The sequence below is a fragment of the Rhinolophus ferrumequinum genome, chromosome 7, assembly GCF_004115265.2.
Source record: "Rhinolophus ferrumequinum isolate MPI-CBG mRhiFer1 chromosome 7, mRhiFer1_v1.p, whole genome shotgun sequence".
Classification (NCBI taxonomy): Eukaryota; Metazoa; Chordata; class Mammalia; order Chiroptera; family Rhinolophidae; genus Rhinolophus; species Rhinolophus ferrumequinum.
Window position 1 is genome coordinate 13,095,507 of NC_046290.1, and position 24,641 is coordinate 13,120,147.

General features: G+C 32.9%; 1 protein-coding gene across 4 annotated transcripts in view; it reads right to left on the reverse strand.

Annotated features, from left to right (window-relative positions):
* Positions 1 to 24,641, reverse strand: part of CDH18 (cadherin 18) — a 409,123-nt gene that overhangs the window by 196,538 nt on the left and 187,944 nt on the right. For all 4 annotated transcript variants that reach the window (XM_033111188.1, XM_033111190.1, XM_033111192.1 and 1 more), the window contains one exon: positions 17,438 to 17,732. In XM_033111188.1, the coding sequence (XP_032967079.1) occupies positions 17,438 to 17,732 (295 nt within the window). The remainder of the gene's footprint in view (positions 1 to 17,437; positions 17,733 to 24,641) is intronic.

Below are 24,641 nucleotides of genomic sequence, written 5' to 3' on the forward strand. Positions count from 1 at the left end.
TGAAAGCAATAAAATGCCATATTTAACAGGGTAAACAAAGTAGTTTTAATGCAAATTATTCTATTTTATCTGAATTTTCTTTTTCTGAAGCACATGATCATTTTATTTGTTCATTTAAATCCCTGTCTTATTCAGTATCCCTTTATCTCAAAATAAATAAATAAATAAATAAAATAAATCATGAAGCAGTAGGCTGACTGAAAGACAAACAATACTGTCTTTTAGAAATTGAGTTTAACTAACATTTTTAAATATTCACACCACCTAAAGTGATGTACAAATTTACTGCAATACCTATAAAAATCCCTAAATTCATATGTAAATACAAAAGACCCTGAATAGCCAAAGAAAACTTAAGCAACAAGAACGAAACTAGGGGATCACACTTTCTGATATCAAAATACAGTAGAAAACAATAGTAATCAAAAGAGTATGGCACTGGCATAAAAACAGATACATAAAATAGTGGATCAGAAAAGAGAGCCCAGAAATAAATCAACAAATTTATGGTCAACTAATCTTCAACAAAGGAGCAAAGATCATACACAAAGAAAAGGATACTTTCTTGAATGAACGGTATTGGGAAAACTAGATATCTGCATATAGAAGAATGCAATTATATCCTTACCTCACAGATTAAAAATGAGATAAGAGCGTGAGAGGGAAGAGGGAGGGAGAGAGAGAGAGAGAGAGAGAGAGAGAGAGAGAGAGAGAGAGAGAGCGCTTAGAATATGTTAAAGACATAAATTTAAGATCTGAAACTGTAAAATTACTTGAAGAAAATGTAGAGAAATATTATTGACAACAGTGTTGGAAATGAGTCAAGTTTTGGATATGTCACCAAAAACACAGAAAACAAAAGCAAAGATAGACAAATAGGATTGCATCATACTAAAAGCCTTCTGCACAAGGTGTTAAAAAAAAAAAAAAAGTATATCTATATCAACAGAATAAAAGGAAACCTATAAATGGAAGAAAATGTTTGCAAACCTTATATTTCATTAGGATTTAATACCCAAAATATAACAGGCGTTCATATAACACAATAGCAAAAATACAAATAATTTGATTAATTTGATTAAAAATGGGCAAAGTACCTGAGAAGGTCCTTTGAATTGCTCAAAAGAAGACATACAAATGACCAACGGGTACATAAAAAAGTGCTTACCATTACTAGTCATTAGGGAAATGCAGATCAAAACCATAAGAAGATATCACTGCGCACCTATTAGAATGGCTATTATAACGGCTGTACCGATTTACATTCCCACCCACAGTGAACAAGGATTCCCTTTTCTCCACATCCTCGCCTATCCTTCTTATGATTTATCATTTTGATAATAGCCATTATCATAGACCCAGAGTATGAATATTCTTCAAAAAATAAAAAAATAACTGCCCTATGATCCAGTTATCCTTCTTCTGTGTGTCTATATCCAAATAAAATGAAATCACTATACCAAAGAGATATGTGCACTCCCATGTATTGGAGCATTACTCACAATAGACAAGACATAGAAACAACATGAATGTTCATGGACAGATGAAGTGATAAAGAAAATGTGTTCAATATACACACAATGGAATATTTTTCAGCCTTAAAAAAAAGGAAATCCTGACATTTGCAACAACATAGATGACACTGGAAAACATTCTACTAAGGAAAATAGCCAGCAAAAAGACAAATACTACATTATTTAATTATATGTGAAATCTAAAATATTCAGATTCATAAAGCAAAGAGTAGAATGATAGTTTCCAGGAGGAGGGGAAAATGGGGAAATGCTGGTGAAAGGGTACACAATTTCGGTTATGCAAGATGAATACATTCTGTGGATTTAACGGAGAGCATGGTGACAATTGTTAATGTTATACTGTATGCTTGAAATTTATAAAAAGGGTAGATCTTAAGTGTTCTCACCACAAAAAAAGAAAAAAGAGAGAGAAAGAGAGAGAGATGGGGGAAGAGGGAGAGACTGAGGATGACAACTGTGATGTGATGGTTATGTTAATCAGCTTGATAATGGTGATGAGTTCCAAATGCATACAGTATACGAAAACATCTTAAGTACATACAATTTCTATTTGTCAACTATATCTCAATAAAGCTGAAAAATGAAAACTAAATATAAAAACAAACAAACAAATAAATAAAATAGAGTTGATTTTTTCCCCCTTTAAATGGGAATGCAACATCTTAATAAATGCGTCTGGATGGGTTGATACACTTGCCAGGCAGGTAGACTCTTGTGTTCCCCCTGTGAGGACTGATTGTGTCAGAGGACAGGACTTTGTGATATTTGCCTACTGGTAAAGCTATTTTACTCTTTTTTGTTTCCCTCTGATGTGGATGTTTGGTTTATGAAAGCCATATTCTGCTTCTTTCTTGTGTCCCAATACCCCTATGGGAGTCATCCTTAGGAAAAAAAAAATCATCAATACCTCTATGGTAGAACAAAAACATATTTTGCTTGTATGCACAGATCAAATTGAACGATCTTCCTTTATGAGCTTTAATTCAGTAAGTTGTCCGGGTGACTTCCCAGGTCCTTCTCTGTGTGCTTGTATTTACAAGGCCTTTCTTTGGCAGAAAAATTTGCACTTTTAACGTTTAGGGTTATAAATGTGACTTGTCTTCTTTCTTCCATTAATTGAGCTTTCAGTGTTTTCAATACTCCAGGAAGTTTCAGAATCTCTGATCCACTATTGGTACCCTAATTTGTTATTATTGTTTCTTTTTTAAATATTCTTGTTTTCATTTTGGAATATCCTCTCTGACATGCCAAAGAAAGAAAGAGCAAGTCAATTTATGCCACAGTAATAAAGAATTCTTAAATTTTAGAGGCTTTAAACAATAAAAGTTGACTTCTCACTCACATTGAACGTTAAGGCTGGGCTGGTGTTACTTTGCAGCAAATCCCTTTCCCTCAGTGACACAAGCTGCTGAGTCTCCACCCTCCACAATAATTTGGTATTTATTTGTTGACAATCGTTTTCTTGTATTGACAATATTACAAAATGTTCTGCGATAATGGCCTTAATGAAAAGTTATGTAAAAAATTGTTTATGTTTGTAGTTCTTGTTTTTTGGCTCATTTACATGTGCTGTTTCTTCCTGTTTCCTCTCTTGATGAATACCAAAACTAATTCTAAACTGAAATCAAATTATTTAAACATATGATTGAGAGCATTTAAACTACTGTGAACATAAATATATATGTATTCTAGTCTCATTCTGTACATATAGGTGCTTTGTTTGCAAAGCAACAAATCAGATAAATCAAATATAGACAGTAGTCTAATTGGCTCACTAGGCTGATTATATTGTATACAAATAATATATGTGCAGCAATATTTATAATAACCAAGATATGGAAAACACCTACATATCTATATACTATATATATCTATAGCTATATCTATATATTGCTATACATATATCTATATATCTATAGCTCTCTTTATATATATAGATATATAATTTATATATAATTATATACATTATATGTTATATATTATAATATATAATTACGTATTATAATATATATTATAATATGTAATATATGTTATAATATATAACTATATATTGTAATATATTATATATTATTATATATTATATATTATATATATTATAGTACAGTATATATAATTACATATAATTATATGTATATAATTATATATGTATATATACATATGTGTGTGTGTGTGTGTATATATATATATATATAAAATTTTCTTTTTTTATGACTGAAAATTAAATCTGGTAAGACAGGTATTTGAACTGTTCCTTGGATCACTGAGTTCTCAGTATCTTTGTCACTTGCAGACTCAGGAAGTGCTTTAATTACACAAACTCCATACCAGAGTATAACATGTGTTACAAAGCAATTGCAAGGCTGCTGCTCTTACATGTCTTTGCTATAAGAACAATAGAGAAACACTCCCATTCAATCCCGTTTTGCTTATTGTACTTATCTTACTGGGTAAGTTAAATTAGAGAAGTAAAACATAATCTTAGAAATATAAAGACAATTCCAATGTGATTTTGCTTAAGAAAAGTGATCTTAATAGTGTTTGTATGCCTTTCCATAACTCCATCTTCTTTCATTCAAATGTCTAATATGTAGTTATGTCTGTACTAAAGAGAACACTATACAGCTTTTTCTGTCCCTAACGATATGCCATAGGTATTTCCATGCCAACCTGGTAGACATAACTTTAATAACTATGTCGCATTCCACATTGCTTATTGATGCAGATTTAGATTTTTCCAGTAGGGTTACTTTTTGTTGCTATTTCAAATTACCACAAACATTTGGGTGAAACAAAAGCCATCATATATACTTACACAATGTGTGTTTGTTTGGTTCTTGCTAAATTCATGCAATACTGTGATAAACTCCCAAAGCAGTGGCCACTGTTGTAGGAGTGCCACTTCTCCAATATTCCATGGTGTTTCAGCGTGATACAGAAGTGTGAGGTATGCATAGGCCTTTTAACTTTTGAGACCAAAAACAGTCTAGATTGAACTTCACAGGTCCCTCGCCCTACCAGTGTGTGGGAGTGAGGATATATTTCCCATTTCCTAAGGTGGGAAATGAAATTTAGCTGAGAGAAACAATCACATCTGGTTGATGGCAGCAGGAATTTATGACACTGACACTCCTCTTCCTCACTGTGTCATCTCTCTCTTCCTGAGATTCACGGATTCATCCCATCCCTATTGTTTTGCCTTCACTCCATACCTCATTACTGTCCCTTCCTCTCTCTCTGTTATCTGACTCTTAGAGAATGGAGAAAAGTATCTACAGTAGTGTTTCAAAAGAGAAGTCAAACTTCAAAATACAATTAGAAGCCAAATTCAACTAAAAGGTTGAATTTACTGCACATCTAAATTTTTAGAATGGAATTTCAGCAGCATATGCTCTAATACAATGATTTCACACTTAAAAGTATTTTTAAATTTATAGCATTTCACAATAACTTCAATTGGTGAACTTCTGTTAAAATACAGGGGTGATGGCATAGACTGTAATGTTATCAATGACAACTGAGTAATAGCAACTGTCTATTATAAACATTTTTTATTTGGTCTATTTCTCCTGTAAGAAACAAATAAACAACAACAAAAGTGGTCACTATTAGGATGAGTTTATATAAAATGCTAGTAAAGTTTTGTGAATAATAAAAATGATGTTGATAAGAAAATATTATATCTATGAATTTATATGACAAAAATATGGGAAAATATCACTTGGGATAACAGCTCTCTGTCTCTATGAAAAGTAAATATACTCTTTATTTTATATTTATTTTATTTATTGTATATTAGGATTGCGATACTTTATTAGGTGTACATGACATGGAAATAAAAGAAAAAATTAAGGGACGTACAGACAGTAAAATGTCAGACAAGTTCAAAATAAGGTATAATACAAGATGGTAAGTGATAAAATAGTAAGCACAGAATGCTCAAAAGTCACTTGTAGCAAGAATTTTAAGTTGTATTAATTTTTTAAAAAAGACATTATCTCAGTCAAGAGAAGTGTGAAGTTCTAAGGCAACTTATATGCCAGTATATTCCACTGGATAATTATGGAAATTTCATCTATTATATTTTTCACAATTACATGTAGAGAGCTTGCATCAAAATGTCCAAATCTATGATTGGTTTGCTTAATATTCTATTTTCCTACACTAAGGGGTATACACATGCAAACCATTCTTTAGATATATTTTCTAAACCATGATGTGCAGATTTAATTTTTATGAATTGGATCCAACTTATGGTTAAATAATTTATCCAAGTGAAGAAATTTCTATTATAAATTGATCAATTTCGTTGGGGGAATTCCAAATGTTGTCTGCTTTTATAAAACTATATGGAGAAACTTAGGAATCAGCAGTAGCATTAAATGTAATCTGGTGGATCACATCAATCATTAAATAAAAGTAAAAAACGCGTTTGGCTTGAGTTTTTCATGCATTTACAATAACAAATTTAATCAAATATAGGAAAATAAAGTTATTACCCCATGAAACAATAATGAATTTTCCCATATATCCGAACAATTATGTTTAAAAAATTAAGAGAGTCTATTTCTACAAAATCTTTCTCCCAAACAAAATTGTAGATGGAAAGGGTGAACATGTAATTATTCAATAAATATTTACAGATCACCAGTTTAAGTGATATGGTTAGAATAATAGGATAGAGAAAAAATAAAGTAGTAGAATCTGAGTCTCTTCAAAAAACACTAGAAGATTCTGCTCTCACACTCTTGAAATCCTTCCATAAGATTGCAGAAGAAATATTTTTCTCCCATTCCACAGGTTGCGTTTTCAGTTCATTGATGGTTTCCTTTCCTGTGCAAAACCTTTTAGTTTGATGTAGTCCCATGTGTTTATTTTTCCTTTTGTTTCTTTTACTTTTGGTGTCAAATCCAAAAAAAATCATTGTCAAAACCGATGTCAAGGAGCATCCATCTATGTTTTCTTCTAGGAGTTTTATGGTTTCTGGTTTTATATTCAAGTTTTTAATCCACTTTGAATTGATTTTTGTGTAAGGTATAAGATAGGAGTCCAGTTTCATTCTTTTGCATATTGTTGTCCAGTTTTCACAAGATTTATTTACTGAAGACACTATTCTTTCCCCACTATATATTATTGGCTCCTCTGTCAACAATTAACTAAACATATATGTGTGGGGTTATTTCTGGGCTCTCTACTCTGTTCCATTGATCTGCGTGTTTGTTTTTATTCTGACACCATGCTGATTTGATTAATATAGCTTTGTAATATAGCTTGAAATCAGAATGTGTGATTCCTCCATCTTTGTTCTTCTTTCTCAAGATTTCTTCAGTTTGGGGTCTTGGGTGGTACCATATAGATTTTAGTATTGATTTTTCTATTTCTTTGAAAAATGCCATTGGGATTTTGAATAATACCATTTGCATTGAATCTGCAGATTGCTTGGGGTAGTATGGACATTTTACAAATTAATTCTAATCCATGATCATGGAATATCTTTCCATTTATGTGTATTTTTTACAATTTTTTACCTCATAGATTTTTCACATCATTGGTTAAATTTATTCCTGAATATTTTATTGTTTTTGAAGGTACAGTAAATAGGATTTTCTTAACATCTCTTTCTGATAATTGTAAAATGGATGATGTTTTGGCTGCTAAGTTTTGAGTTGGTTTGTTACAAAATAATAGCTAACTGACACAAAGTGTTATAAGTTGAAAACGAGTAGAAAAAAGTATGAAACAGACATTTTTGTTCAAATTATGGTTTATCATTTGTCAGGTGTGCCTCTTCAGTTGCACTCCAATTTGCCATGTGCAACTGCAGTGTCAGCCTCACTTTATTGAAATGAACTCATTTTGAAGATTATGCCCCAGGGTAATGCTTTTAAAATGGCTACTAGAATCCTGGAAGATATCCAGGGTGCAGCTCCCAAGATGTTTGGGCAGAACTAAATCAGTCCCCCTACAAGCAGTGCAATAAGTAAGCACAGCTGGTTTCTCTCCTTGTTGCTGTGCAACACAGAACACAGCTTCAAATGGAAAAGGGCCTGAGGGTGTAAGATTAGAGAGGAGAACAAAGAAGATGTGAAAATAAGTAGGATGTGTTAGTATATCTCCAAAGACACGGAAACTTGCATCTTCAAAGATAAGAATTACAGGCTCATGCAATAAAACTTCATATTTTTTCTTTATGTACAAAACTAAGTTTCAGTATTCCACTGAAGTTAAAGTTTTTGAATTTTATACTCATTATTTTCATTCAATATAATATTTTGTTCTCTCTATAATAAATGAAAAACCATGGTTCATATAATCTGTTATAATTTGAAATGCTTTTGATAATGTTTAATTATAGGCATACTGTAGTAATACACAGAAGAGAGTAGATAGAAATTTTTATATTTCCTTATAAATGTTTCTGTAAAAAATTAAGATGATATGACATTTATTTTCAGACAGACTGGATTGTGCTCTGGTATGGTTTTCTTTGAAATAATTTCTAGATATAAATCAGGGTATTTTAAAAAATTTAAAGTGACTGCAATACCACCAAATACAAATTTGTATTAAAAACTCCCTATTCTAATGTGAAAGAAAGACTGTAATTGCAGAAAATTGGGTATGCTTATATACAAATATAAGAGACAAAAATTACTCATACTGTTATGAAAAAAAGAGATTTATCTATAAAATAAAATAAAAAAACCTTTGCCAGATTTTTTTATTATAATAATGTATGTCACTGTAAGACTGTCAAATGTCTTAAGACACGAATAATACCTTTTTAATCTGAAAATGGCAATACTGTTTACAAATATAATTTTATTTGTTCTATCTTCCTTTCTAAAATGTACACATGCACTTGAAAGCTGACTCCAAGAGCAGGTATAATTTTATCTCATGGTTCTTTTCCTCTTTGTGCCATGACAATTAATATTAACTTTTCGTTTTAAATTCTTAAGTCTCAGTTCTGAAAAATTTAGACATTTATTAAAATTACATAAAACAAAAATAAAGAACTACTTCTACAGAATAACTAGAAAGAGGTGGTAAAGTCACCATGTACTGTATATTACAAAAAAAAAAAAACACAAAAGAACCCCAAAAAACATTAAATGTGCATTGATAAAATGTGTACAAGTCTCTTCATGTGCCTGTTTAAGATACATTGGTCCTCCATAACATTATGTCATTCTGGCCTTATATGTCCACTTTATTGAATTTGATCATAGTTTTACATAAGTAATAAAAGAAAAGAGCCGTATGACAGACAGTATCTTACTAGACACCTATCACAATTCAAATGGTCCTTTTATAAATCAATACTATAAAACAGGTCAATTTAAAATTAAAAGAGAAAAAACACATGAGAGCTGTAATGACTTTCCAGTAGCCATGCCATCACTCTTCTTTCAGTGAGCACAAATAACCTATCTTTATTTAAATCTCTACTTTGTTTTTATTATATTGTGCAGTTAAATATGGCAATTAATATTTAAACATCAAAGTTGCTGGGCAGATAGAATAGTTTTTATTCATTAAATATATAGCATGAACTTTCTAACATTATGGGATTCTCTTTGAAAGTGACTATAAATTTAACAAACACCATATTCTCCAATTCATGTTTCTTCCACTTTGCAATGTTTTGATTCTTCTATCTTGCATTTTCCCTAAGGCAGTGGTTCTCAACTGAAAGCAATTTTGCCCCCCAGAGGATGTTTGGCAATGTCTGAAGACATCACAATATGGCAGTAGGGGGAAGGATGCTACTGGCATTTAGCAGGTGGAGTTCAGGGAAGCTGCTAAACATCTTAAAATGCACAGGACAGCCAGTCCAAAATGTCAACAAGAGCAAGGCTGAAAAACTCTGCCTTAGGGGGATATAATTGCCTAGACAGTGGTTGAAATTACATGATGTAAATCAAAGAGATAAAGAAAAACTGTATTAAAACATGCATTGAAAACTGCTTCCGTTTATTGTGTATCTTTCTTTATTAAACTATCGAGATTCCCACAGACTTCGCCTGCTTGCTATTACCCACTGACAAGGAATATGTAACCACATTATGCTTTTCTCACTGGCAATACAGCCAGCACACAGCAATTACTTGGAGGGCTCCATGACCAGTATTTAGCACTACAGATACACAAGAAACAATTATCTGATAAAAACTTACAAACCCAGGAAGACCCTGGTGCTATCTTCTCTGTATTCTCAAAGTATATTTTGCTAGGCTATAAAAAGGAATTCATCATTGGCATGATGATCCTGTTTATTCCCTCTCAACACAACACACACACACACACACACACACACACACACACACACACACACACACACACACACACACACACACACACACACCCTAAGTAGACTACAGACTCACAGGCAAGAGAGGAGTCTTTTTCATCACTGTACTGTCTATGTGACATGCCCTTTTTCTTTCTTGTTCAACTGACAAAGTCCTATGCATTATAAGATTAATAGAGGACCTCTTCACTAGTCAGCAAACTGGACTCTGTCATCTCTACAGAAATTTTGTGTTTATATGTCTATAGGCTGCTAGAATTTAGAGTCCTTGTTTTGTTTATCATTTTGTTACTCCACACTATAACAGTTCTCAGCGTATCACATGCTTTCAATGTCCCTCCCTCTCTTCAGAAAGAATAGGAGGGGTATAAGGAGAGAAAAAACTTTTTAATGACTTGATGGTTCAAAACTCAATTAATGAGAATATGATAAAAACACTGGTATTATAAGGTACCATATGCTGAGAAGAAATTTTGTCACCAATCTACACTGTTAGCTTTTATTAGTATTAGAAACTGGTACATGTTTAAACTAAGTATTAATGTACTTTAAAATTTATTATTTTTATGACAAATCTACGTTTTACTGTTTATCATCTTATAAATAATATAAATATAGTTTTTTAATAAAGAATAATTCTGTCATACCAGATGAAGCCATGAACCATTTTTAGAAGAAATCGCTTTCACCTGTATGTGTGTTTTCTTCACATATTTCTGTGTATATCACACATATTCTGCAACACATCCTTATTTTCTAAAATAAACAGGAGACTATTCCACAAACATTTCTGAAAACATTTTTCTTACTAAAATAATATAGATCTTCATATGTGTGCATAGACATACAGATTAATTCATGCTAAGGCTGCATAGGGTATTCTCATATGTGTGCAGAGTACTTTATCTGAAAGCTTCCTTATCAGTGTTCCGTAAATGTGTTTTCTATTGTTGATTATTACGAACAACACTGCACTGGGCACCCTTTTACATCTATCTTTGCATGTCCATGTGAGCATACCTACAGAATAGTTCACTACAATGGAGACTGTTCGACAAATGAGTATGTTCTCTTTGAAATATCAGTAGATATTGTCAAATTCCCCTTCAAAAAACTATGGGAATTTACCTGTCTGCTAACATATCTGCACATTAATAAATTTCTGAAATATCAAACTTCATACTTGGTAGGTAAACCTGGATATCTCCTTCTACTTTGTGATTTCTCAAATTACTAATAAAATTTGAGAATTTTATGGGAATAATGAACATGTGTTTAATTTTTCTGTAAATCTTCTGCTAATGTTATTTCCCCATTTTAATTTGGTTGTAGTATATATTTTTTCTTATTATTAAGAAAGCCCTTATCGAACCCTTAGACACTTTGGTGCGATTGTCAATTGGTGTAGTCACTATGGGAAACAATATGGAGGTTCTTCAAATAATTAAAAATAGAACTACTTTATTATCCTGTAATCCCACTTTTGAGTATTTATCCAAAGATTATGAGAACACTAATTCGAAAAGATACATATACTCCTATGTTGACTGCAGTATTATTTGCAATAGCCAAGATATGGAAACAATCTAAGTGTCCATCAGCAGATGAATGGATAAAGAAGATGTGACATATATAAAGAAATACTACTCTGCCATAAAAAAAGATAAAATATTGCCATTTGCGACAAGAATGGATCTTGATGGTATTATGCTCTGTGAAATAAGTCAGACAAAACAGGGCAAAAATCATTTGATTTCACTCATAAATGGAATCTAAAACAAACAAACAAAAAAACTAATAAAATAAAACATAAAAAACTCATAGATACAGGTAGCAAAATGGTGGTTACTAGATAGAAAGGGGGTAGAGGGAGGGTAAAGGGCATCAAATATATGGTGATAGATGGAAACTAGATTTTTGGTTATAAGCATGCTAGAGTGTATACAGGTAGTGAATTGCAATGATGTACACCTGAAACGGGTATAATGTTATTAACCAATGACATCTCACTAAAAACAACAACAAACAAAAAGCCCCTTACATAATAGGAATAAGTCTTTCTCTGCCATGTATGATGTTTACGCATATTTCAGTTAACCTTTCATCTTATTAGGTTTAACATCAATATTTGAAATGTATTATTTCAAATTCACTTAAAATTCATGTCATTTCTTTTTGGTTATTGGATTCATATGTTACATTAAAGTCTGTCATCACATTTGATTGTTTTGTTTTTTAGTGATTATGTTTTTATTAGCAGATTGAAAGTTTCAATGTGTATAATCATGAATTTACTTACCATTTATTTTGTCCTTAAGCATGGGGAGAAATACAGTACTTCATATTGTCCCAATGTCATGAGCACACCTGTTCCTCCACCTGAACTCCACTCCTTAGCTCAGTGAATGAAGCTAATTTCTACTCTAGAAAGTGCCTCAGTGTCCACCTCATCCATGTCACAAACTTTGTTCAGCTTTTGGTAAACATACCTATCTGGAACCTGTCCAATATTTATCTACACAGTGTCTAAGGTACATATTTTGGGTTTTCAGAGAGATTTTTTTTTCAAAAGCATGTCCTGTTGCACTCCCCAGGGATTCAAGTGTAGTATAAATAAAAGGCTATTCCCTTACTTCCAGGCAATTCAGGATAAATTTTCCTCCTTGTGGTATCTGGCCATCCCCAAATCCTATGTCTTAAACACAAGGAACATTATCTAACATCAAATCTATTCTAATGGTTCAAGGAGACTCCCACCTCTGCCTCAGTAAACTGGATGGATTCTGGAACATTCAAATTTTTGTTATTATTATTCCACAAATAACTTGATCTAGATTTAATTTTAAAAAACTGCATTAGAAAGTGGAACTCAAAAGGTGACGTTCTGCCTAGATTAGAAATAGTTTCCAGTTGCACTTTTTACTAACTATGTGATCTTGGGTACATTACTTAATTGTACCAGTTTCATCCTCTATAAAACTAGAATCATTTTAACGCTGTCCTCATGATAACACAAGCATGAAATTATTGCAAATGGCACACAACTCCTGGCACGTAGTAAGTGCTCAAAACATATCCCTTGGAGCTGTTTTCGTGATCACTATCACAACTGCTGTGGCAACCTACAGTTGCAGACTCCAGTAAAACTGGTTATTTTGTGGCGATCAATTTAGATTTTCTACAGCATTCAAAGTCCACATTCAAAATGTCCAATCTCCTTTTATCCACTGATCAGTACTTGTATGGGCACAATTGAATCTACAGTTAATGGCAAACAAGATTAGATATCTGAAATCAACTGTTAGCTCTGCCACAGGCGGAAAGGAACATTTCCGCCATCGCAAGATCAACTCGCATCATAGCTCCACAGTGGAAGGGGAAGAGTGATGATTTCATGTATTGTCCCCAAATCAAGGCACCTAATGGAAAATGACATCACTGTTTCTTATCTGATGTTGAAACCTTTCTCACTAGTCCTTTGGATTCAGTATTAGATTCAATTCTTTGCTTATTAGGTCCATGTTAAAATCTCAGATTTGACCAAGTACCAATTCTGATTCACCGTAGCTGCATGTATCTGAGATTGAACTAAAGAGATTAAATAGAAAGGGTTTGCTTTCTTAAGAAAGGTTTTGGGATTGGCAGGCCAGGGCTGGAGTCTCAGTGCTGTAGAAGCATCATTCTTCCAGGCGCTTCATCTTTGCTGCTCTATCTCACTGAGCAACAGTCTTTCATTCCTTGGTTGCAAGGGGCAGCTGCATTTCTGTACCACATTTTCATTATAGGCAGCAAGAAGGAATGTGGTGATGGGTGTGAAATATGTGTACCAGCAATATCTTTTTGTCAGGAAACCTGTATCTTTCCTGGAAGCTCCATTCCATTGTCTCCATTCCATTGTCACATGGCCACTCATTGATGAAAGGGAGTGAGGGGAGGTGAATATTTAACTTTGTATAGGGTCAGCCTGAACAAAACTGAGTTTTCTTAGTACTACCAAAAGGGAGACAATAGTTGGATAATTTACAGTGTCTACCTAAAGGGAAGACGCATGATCCCGTTATTTGTAACGCATGCCATATTTTTGTGTATATGTGCATATTCAGCAGGGGTGGCAGGACACTAACTGGCCTAGATCAGCAGATGCCTTGTATATCAGGACCATAACCCTTTCCTCTCCTAATCGCCCTGCTTCTGCTCTCAGCCCTGAAATCCCTTATGATGGAAGTTGGCACACTTTTCTGTAAAAAGCAACATGGGAAATATTTCAGGCTTTGTGAGTCTAAGGCTTTGTAAGTCTTCACTCAACTCTTCCACCTCAGTGCCCAAACTACCACAAGCCATATGTACATGAACGGGGGCGTTTGTGTTCTAGTAAAACATTACTTATAAAAACAAAAGCAGACTGAATCTGTTTCCCCTGCCAAAATGTGCTGCTCCCTGCTCTACAACAGCTTTTTATTTCTAAAATCCAAATCAATGCAAATGTCACCTCTTCTGAAGCACCAATGTAAAGCGAGCATCTCTCTCCACTAACTTTCGCATCACCTCCTATAACATTCATGCTCCAATGTGCATAGGATGCTAACATAATGATTTTTATGTATTTGTTTTTCCACCATAATGAGTTTACACACACACACACACACACACACACACACACACACACACACAAGGATGCACAAACAATATAATTTCCAATGTTCAGCCTATTGCTTGCCATACTCTTTCAATAGACTCAGGCCTAGAACCACTGTAGTATAACGCCTAAAAACACACTGTTACATTCTTTTTCTCTATTACTTTCAGATATTAAATATTTCTCCGCCAACCACACTTATCTCAGTAAAAGAACTTAAAAATTCTAGCTGTTTCCCATTCCTATCTTCTCCTAGCCTGCTCTGAGGATTTTGAAATATCTTGTCTTGTTCTCAAATCCTCAATAATAATTCCTTGTAATAATTCCTTCACTGTAATAATTCCTTGATGCTTCATGGTACAATATCCATTAGCACCCTCAAATGTACTCATTTAGATTTAACTCTGTGTACACACAGACACACACACACACACACACACACACTCACTTACATATATATTTCAGAGTACATTGCTGATATTTTTTTCCTCTCGTCATTTCCCATGACTTTTTGATCTCTCTTTTGATTCATTTCCACTATTTTCAATTTTAATTATTTTCTCAAATATATTTTATGCATAAAATAAGAGAATGATATACTTTCTGGATCCTTCTTCAAAGATTTCTGTCACCCTCACAGATGAATCATTTTCTTACAAAGGCTGTAAATAGAATAGTATCCAATTGCTGACCAGAGTCCAGTCTTTCAAGTGATAAATATGATGATGCCAAATATATTGTTTCTTAGTAGGAAATTTTTAAAAACCTTAAAATTTATAAAATTTCTCTTTTACTCAGGTTTTAGGAACTTTGCCAGGATTTACATATTAACCCTTCCTGGAACTCATAAAAATCTATTAAACTTGTAAATTTATTATATTCTTTACCTCAGGAAAATAATATTATGGCTCCTCTCCTTTAGCTCCTCTATTTTACTCCCTGGGAATATATGTTAATTATACGATAAGTCTTACAAAAATACCCTGCAAGTGTCATCTTTTTCCCCAAATTACCATATTTTGTACTTTTGCTCTCTGATTTTTAGCTACTTCTTCCCATCTTAAGTTCCAGAACAAAAATTTTGGCCTGATCAGTGACCATCCATGCCTCGATCCATATATTAAATTTTTTTGTTGTTTACTTATTTATAGAAAATGTGACTTTGTGTTACAGACATCCCTTTGTAGTGTCCCTAAAACACTAGTGCTCTTATTATTACTCTTAGATAAACCGTCAGTCTTGGTAATGACTGCTCTGCCTAGTTTTTTCTGTCCAGTGCTTTGTCCTCTATGGTTATGGTTGTTTCTCGTGTTCCTTGGGGGTCTTAAGTAGACCCTGGAAGTAACTTACCATGGCAATCTCACAAGTGGTAGAGTCATAGAGTCCTTTGCTTTTGTCAGACAGAAGGAGCTTGTCAAGAGCTGTCAGTCCCTTGACAAAGAGCTAAGGGGACTTCTGTTTAAAGTTTCCATGGAATCTCTCAGCTGCCAGGGTTAACAGTGTTGAGACTTTCAGTTTCCCTTCAGTTGTCCTTAGAGAACAATGATCCTAAGTGACTTCTGGGCCTCCCCCAGCCTCTCTAAGGCTGGCTGCTGTGTTCTACTCAGGTCCAAAGGGAGCCAGTTTGGCAACACCTTTCTCCCCTGAGACTCTGCTCAAGAAGGAGAACTTAGCCTCTCTGTCCAACCTGCTTCCCCAGCAGCTACAGGAACTATCTGCCTGGCTCAGGAGACCTAAGATGGGCTGGAGTTGGGAAGGGACAAAACTACAAACTTCCATTAAAGAAAACTCTCTCTATATATATGAGAAGGAGGTTGTTAACTAAATTTACTGTGGTAATCATTTCACAACATATGTAAGTCATTACACCTTAAAGTTATACAGTGCTAGATGTCAATTATACCTCAATAAAACTGTAAAATTATTCCAAATTAAAAATTATACATCTCATACACAGTGATTTAATTAATGATGATAATGGCCTTAATTTAAAATAATAGTGATACGTATGCAGCAACTTAAATATTAAAATCTTTGCTCAAAAAATGTGTTGTAAATCTAAGCTTGAAGACTCAAAAAATAGTAAAAAAAATTATTAGGATAGCTGAATTTTCTTATAATTACAGCTAGGAAATCCATCCTATGAGACAGAAACAAAATATAACAGCTAGACCACAGCTCTTTGTGAGCAGTGGGAAAGTCCCAGATCATAAGGATGAGTAGAAACCTAGATTACAATTTATTAACTGTAGTGTCAGCTTTACATTCAGGAGAACCTGGAGTCAATTTGTTCTTGGCTGTTTTCTACAAACTCATATGTGAACTGGGGAAAGTTACTTAAGTACTGTGTGCCAGTTTGTACATCTGTAAAGTGGTATTCTACATACTTCACAGGGTTGCTGTATATTTAAAAATAAGTGACATATGTCAATGCTTAGGATTATGTGAGAAGTTTAATTGATTAATGTAGCCATTGCTTATGTTATTAATGTTACTGTAATTTGGTCATAAACTGTAAGCTTAAAAGACGTAGCGAAAGATTTCCGACATTACATTGTCTTTCATTATCTATGCAAATTGTCACTTTGAATGTGTTGGTATGTTCTTAACAATATCCATGAAATATTTACGTGGTTAAAAAAAAAACATGTTAACAGAGCAAGAATTTTCCATCTTTTCTGATTTATGATGGTCTTTCCTTGAGATCAAACCATTATTTACACGTATATGTTCAGAAATTAATTTTAATAAATATTATATGTGTAGAATCTCTAGTCTTTAATAATTTAGGGCAGAGTAAATTATTAAAAATAATTGGGAATTCTTCAAATATCTACACACACACACACACACACACACACACACACACACACTAAATTAAAAACTGGTCTTCAAAAGATGATTTCTGGATCCTCAGAATATACTAAGTCAAAGCATAAAAATGATGTTTCTTACCCATATCTGACATTTCAGGCACAGTAACGATGTATGGTCCATCTGTGAACTTTGGAGCATTGTCATTGATGTCTTGTACTTTGATGATGAACTCGGACTCGGGTTCAAGAGGCTTGTTTGTCCGTCTGTCAATAGCCTGGGCATGAAGCACATAGTGGGTCTTCTGCTCTCTGTCTAGGCTTTTCGTTGAGTGGATGTCACCCGTGGTATCATCAATGATAAATATAGTCCCGGCACCTTCTCCAGTAAGGATGTACTTGACAGACCCATCACCTTTGTCAGAATTGGAGTGCAGCTATAAAATACAAATGGAATAATTTCACATGCATTATATTCCAACCCTACATGGTATTCTCCGAAAATTGTCTATCTGTAATTTAATACTTGGTTTGATTATGACTTTTCTCTCCACAGTGTCCCATGTGTTACCACAATCATTTATTTTTCTGAAGTGTTCCTCCACTTGCTGTTAATATTGATATTTGTATTACGATCTGTAAGAGTACTCCAATTACTGATTTATGAGAATTTAGTAATACTCATTAAAAGAAAAACAATATCCCTTGCTGTCATTCTACTAAATGAACATTTACTAACTAAAAGGAATAAAATTGGGAAAATAAATTACCAGTAAATCACTTGTAGGAATACTGTTTCTATACTTAAAAGAAATTTTGTTTTTTAATTTAATAGTTTGGCATTCTATTTTAACGTTAAAATTAGAAAAGAAAATGCAGCAAGACAAACTGAGATACAAATTAATACTTAAAATTTCCACTAAAGAGCTGCTTGTTTGTCATAGAGGCATTGCTTTTATAACTTGAAAAAGTTTTTTTCTAGATAAATTGTTAGATTTAGAATTAAAAAAACAAAAAACACTCATAGTCACCTATGTCCTTTCTTTAAAGATAATGAAAAATTTTAACTCAAAATGTAAAAAGCAGTGAAGATTTAATAGGTAGACACTGATTTTTAATTAATTGAGATACATTAGTAAATTTTCACTTTGTAAATTAAAATGATTGAATATTCTTTAAACAGATATAGAGAGTAACATTTCAGTAGAGAAGAGGTCTTTAATAAGAATGATAAATAACATTAATGAAATTTTAAAGTACTTTTTTGTCATTTATGCATCATTAAATGCTTTTAAACTATGTAGAGTTCATACTTAATATTCTACTGTAACTTATAAGATCAAAATTCCATTAAACATTTCCATAAGTGTCACTGCTATATTTTTAGCTAAGACAACTATAGTATTTTCTCAAATCACAACCATATATTTGATAAATTATGTCTCCAAGAGATATGAACAGTTATCCTTTATATGAAAACTTTTTTTAGTCACATAACCTCCACTACCCACCTTTTGGTCATTTCTGACATTTGGAAACATTGAAAAAATATAACCTGGTTTCTTGCCATAGTAAAGTGAAATGTTTCAAGGTTTATTTTAGTTTCTGAACTCTTAGAAGACATTTGTTTTAAAGATAAACTATAGAAAAATACATAACAATATGAAGAAAGGACTGTTTTTATAGGAAAATGAAGGTGACTTGAACATAAACTATAGAACATCAGAAATAAATTCACTTCTTTCTTGAAAACACATAGGACAAAAACAGGGACACAATTTTGATGAGAATCACTCAGCAAGATTTAACAAGTTATTTCAAAACTGCTTTTGGGGGGCTTTTATATAAAAGAAGTAAAAATGCATTAGCAAAATATGAAAACTTAGCTTTCAGACACACTTCATTAGTAAACTAACTATTAAAAAAGAAAGTATAATGAGTTGTGTGGAGACAGTTTTATGAATGTGTGAAAATGTATTTGTTTCTTTATGTCTCTTGACATATCATGTTAGCACCTAGAAGAAAAGATTTATCATTTATGAAGCACACACTTATAAAATATCTATAGGCAGCCTGCTCCATAGTCTCCAAATTTGCATCATCCATTACCCAAACACAGCACAGTAAAGCAACAATTTGAACAAATGTTTTAGCACCTTTTCTGGAACACTGTTGTTATTAAGCTAATAAGAGATGACATAGTTTTATTAGCTATTGCATATAATATATGTAAATTATAAATCTATATAATGTAGCTATAACTAATTAAAAACACTTTCGGGGAAAAGTATGGTTTCTAACGACTAAAATGAGAAAGACATAAAAATGGCTACAACTGACTCTCATCTTCAGGATCGATCCATTATACTCTTCTATGTTTTTAGTGAGGTTAACCTGATATTATTTAGTTTTGAATTCAAAGTTCATAATACAAAGAGTTTTTTATATTTAAAGAAGAAAGGGCTTTTTCCATGTAGACCAGCAAAAAAGTAAAATAAATAGTAAAGTTGTCAATCTAAAGTATCTATTAAAATATTATACACTCTATTTATATACATTCTGTCAAATAATTCAAGTAAAAAGAAAAATTCCAGTTTTTTTGTTTGTTTGTATGTTTTTTGTTTTTTGGTTTTTTTAGACTTGGATCTGGTTGCACGTTCATAACATTTTTAGAATTAATAAATCACTTAGTCTAAATGTTTCAGAAGTTATGTCTGATTTGAAAATAGATGTGCAATACAATCAATTAACTGCAATTTAGAAGTATATATATTGTTGCATAACAAGAAAAGTTACATCAAAATATTACAAAATGTATTTGGATTACATTAGCTGTTAATAATACTCAGTTTGAGTATTTAAATAATGTAGAGCATCATTTAATTAATGGATTATTTAATCTCTCAGCTGGCCGGGTTGAAACTTGAAATGATTAGTTCCACGTAACACTAATGGGAAACCATCACAGTTGTATTTAGTCAATTCATTAATAGTTTATATGATTATAACAGTGACTCCTTATGAAACAAAAAAGTGATATACTCTCAGATTACCTATTCTATACCACACCTGTTTTCTCAGATTCAGTTATTTTTTCAAAATTCAATCTGCAACAGAGGTGGAGCCTGACAGAAACATTGGTTGTATTGTCTTGTTTGCTTACTAACTGTGTTTTAAGATCCTTGAAGATCACATGTTTTGTATTAGGTTTTGAAGGGAAGAAATAACGACTGAGTGAGTGAATGAATGAATAAACAAATGAATGAATGAATGAAATGGGTAAGGAGTAATGGCAATATTAGAGATAGAACTCTTAAAACAGAGACAAAGCTTTTGGATACAAATAATCACAATAGAAACATGTTATGTTTGATTGGAGGCAGCAATAAGTTACCAAATGAAAGGGATTGGGAGTAGAGCGCATAAAGTAGAAATTCTCTGGATATGCACATGGTACTATTTAGTAATTAGTAAAATATCGCATTGTAAGTTTAGGTACTATATCATTTAAGAGAGATTTTTATCATTTTTATATTGACATATGTAAAACTGTATGAAAGATAAAGTTGATTTTAGTCATACAATGTACTCTTTTTTAACAGATTAGAAATACCACCCAGTGACCAGTAGCAGGGTCTTATCGTAACACACATCGGTGGGAATATACTTTTACCATCACAAGATTTTACAAAATGAGTGATATTTCAATGCTGAAGGACAAAATGCTATAAAGGAAAAAGAGGTAATCCTTGTGTATCTGAGCACACAGTAGGGTTAATTAATTGTTCTTTAGAGAACAGAAAAGCGAAGTGAATGAAGATAGAGAGAAAAGAAAATGTAGTTACCAAAGTAAAGCAAAATGAGTATTTCTCTGGCATCAATTTAATAAATGGACTTTGGTGTTAAGTAGTAACCTATGGCACTTAGAAAACTAATGTGATGCAGGAATTTTCCGTAGAAAACGATTTGTTCACCCTGGACCACATTAAGATCAGGACCCAAAAATTTATGACTTTCACTCTATTACAGAATTCCTCACAAAGAGAATATACTATCCCTTGGGGAAGAATAACTTTAAAAGTTTAAGAGGTTAAGAAGATGGTGGCAGAGCAATTAATTTCAAAAGTTGCTTTTAGTTAACACTCAACCTATGCTAAAAAGATAGGTCACAGACTTAAAATTGTATTTGGACTACATAATTTATGTACATTTTATGAGTAGGAAATGTTTTACCATATTTATGTTATGTTTACCATATTATGTTTACCATATTACAGTAAAATCCAGAAATAAAGTCAGAAATATTATATAGTAATCTCACTATCAACACTTTCTCCAACAGGTGAAATACAATAATCGATGTAACGTGACAGAAATGTGAGGAACATAGGAAAGATATCTTATTGAAACTTATTGTGTATTTTTCATTGCAGAATGTGTTATATTTTGTTTAAACTATAAGTATGAGGTATGATCACAACATATGATGAATGCTACTGTCGAGTGCTATCCAATGGAAAGGCAGGGATTTTCAAAATGGAAAGTGGCGCGTCAAAACTTAGTAACAATGTGTGACAAGTTTCAACTTGTTCAGTGTAGTCAGTCAGGTGTGAGGTATGGTTGAGAGAAGGTTGTGTTTTAAAGTAGGCCCTAAATCATCCTCCATCATGACAATGCTCCGTGTCACACATTGCTTCTGGTATGGCGATTTCTGTCAAATAAAAATATTAAGTGTGTTCTCATTCACCTTATTCACTGGATCTGGCACCATGGGGCTTCTGGCTTTTCCCCAAATTCAAAATGATTCAGGACATGGAGGAAGCCACGGCAGCGCACCTAAAGACCCTCACGGAAGAGGACTTTCAGTACTACTTCAGAAAGTGGCAAAAATGTTGGGATCAGTGTATTCAAAGCAAGTGGGAGTATTTTGAGGGCGATTAATGTCAATGTGTCTTTTATTATTTTTTTTCTTTTAAACATTCACCATATCTTTTGATCACAAATCATATGCTTAAGGATCTATACCCAAAGAGCCTCATCCACACCTAGACATGAATTAAATGATGAGACTTTGGACTTTGAACTAACAGTATAGTGGGATCACACTGCAGGGACCTTGGGTGTAATTGATCAGAGGAATATGAATCACTGGGGTGTAGGAGGATAGACTTTGATTGGAATTACCCATAATAATTACTGTCTATTGCTATTTACACATGCATGTCCCCCTTCTTAAGTTAGTGTAGGACCTAGTAACTCTAATTAGATAAAAGTGATGGGCTGTCATTTTCAAAAACAGCTTAAAATGTTGGCTTTAGTCATGTTTGTCTATTCTACTATAACTCTCTGGCGCTCTCTCTTTCTTTCTCAGAGTCCCGAAGGAATCAATCTGTCATGCGTGAGAGAATGTGGAGGAGCTCACATGGCAAGAAACTGATGTCTCCAAGCCAATATCCAGTGTAGACCTGAGGCCTGCTAATGAATATGTAAGTAAATTTGGATGTGAATTTTCTGCAAAATTTAGACTTGAGATGATTACAGCCCCAGCAGACAACTTGACCATTGCCTCGTGAGATATTCTGATTCAAAGACACCCAGGGGAGTCAAGTCTGAATTCCTGACCCACAGAAACTATGAAATCATACTGTTGTTTTAAGCCACGGAGTGTTTGGGGGATAATTAATCCACTAGTGACGCCTAAGGAGGTCTCTCAAAACAATATGCTAAATGACATAAGACAAACATCAAAAAGCACATATATTTTTATTCCATTTGTACAAATGTACAGACCAGGAAATGCAAGCTATAGTTAGAGAAATTAAACCAGTAGTTGTTAGGATCGGGGTGCAAGTGATTGCCTGCAATATTTTTATCTTGATCAGGATGGTTTAGAGAGTTTTCTAATGTCCTTACAATACGTACTTATTATGTGCTCGATGTATATCGTGTGAAGTGTACCTGTTTTTTAGTGTTAATAATTATGAACATTTATTAAGCATCAAAGTATACTGCAAAGGCTGCTATATAAAAACATAATTACCAATAGCGTATCCCACTGACCTCACAATCTAAAATGAAATACAAGAAGAATGCTGTAAGCATACCTTAAAATGTCCTTAGAAATGGATATTTTGGCAAATGAGTGAGTCAAAATGACCCATCATTTCTAGTACAATGTTAATAAGGCTTTGAACATGATCCAAAGAATGTTTTACTTGTACTCAGACATGTTTTTCCAATTATATTCAGGATGTTAAAAATAGAGAACTTAGATATTCAGTAAAAACAATGAATTCTTTAAAATTCCCTTGTAGGACTTCGAACTTTACATTTGACAATGAAAAGTCCACTTTTGAGTGATAGGACCTAATTGTCATATATTTTGCTACACAAAAACAAACCAAAAAAAATGAAAAGAAAAAAAAAACACATTCATTTTGCACTTACGATATGCCTCACAAATGTCCATGTCCTAATCCACAAAATCTATTAATTTTATTTTACATGGAAAAAATGGATGTTGCTGATATGAATAAATTAAGTGAAAATCATTCAGGATTATCCCATTATGCCCATGTAATCACAAGTGTCCTTGTAAGAGAAAAAGGAAGGTAGGTGAGTCAGAGAAAATATATAACTATAGAAGAAGAAAAACAGGAAGAGAGGGAGGTAGAGAGGGAAAAAGAGAAAGAGAGAGGATTTGATTGATTTGATTTGAAGGTTTTAAACCTTAAAGATTGAAGAACTGTCTACAAACCAAGAAAAGCAGGTAGCTTCTAGAAACTTGGGGAAAAACAAAACAAACAAACAAAAATCAAAAACCAAAAACCCATAATTCTCCTCCACTAGAACCTCCAAAACGAATGTAACCATGTTGACACCTTGATTTCAGGATGTATTAACTCCAGAACTGTAAGGTAATAAATTTGTGTTATTTAAGTCACAAAGTGTATGATAATTTATTACAGTAGCATTAGGAGAATGATATACTTGCATATATCATATCTTCCTAAAGGATTAAAATACAGTTTTTTATAGTAATTCTATGAGGCAGATATTTTATTATCCCCATATATTTTTTTTAAATGAACACATTGAATGATGTTAGCTAATTTGCCCAAGGTTACAAATCTATTAAGTAAGAAAAGTGGGGTTTGAATCCCTCTAAATTTAACTTTAGAGCCTGGATTTATACTTTAGCCAAATTACATTACCACAGATATACAAACATAGTTACTGAAAAGTTGAAATGTACAAAACTGTAGCTACATTTTCACATCTTCTGCAACAGCCATACATCAAATCACCAAACATGTTTATTATTAGTTATGTGTCTCCTCTTAAAC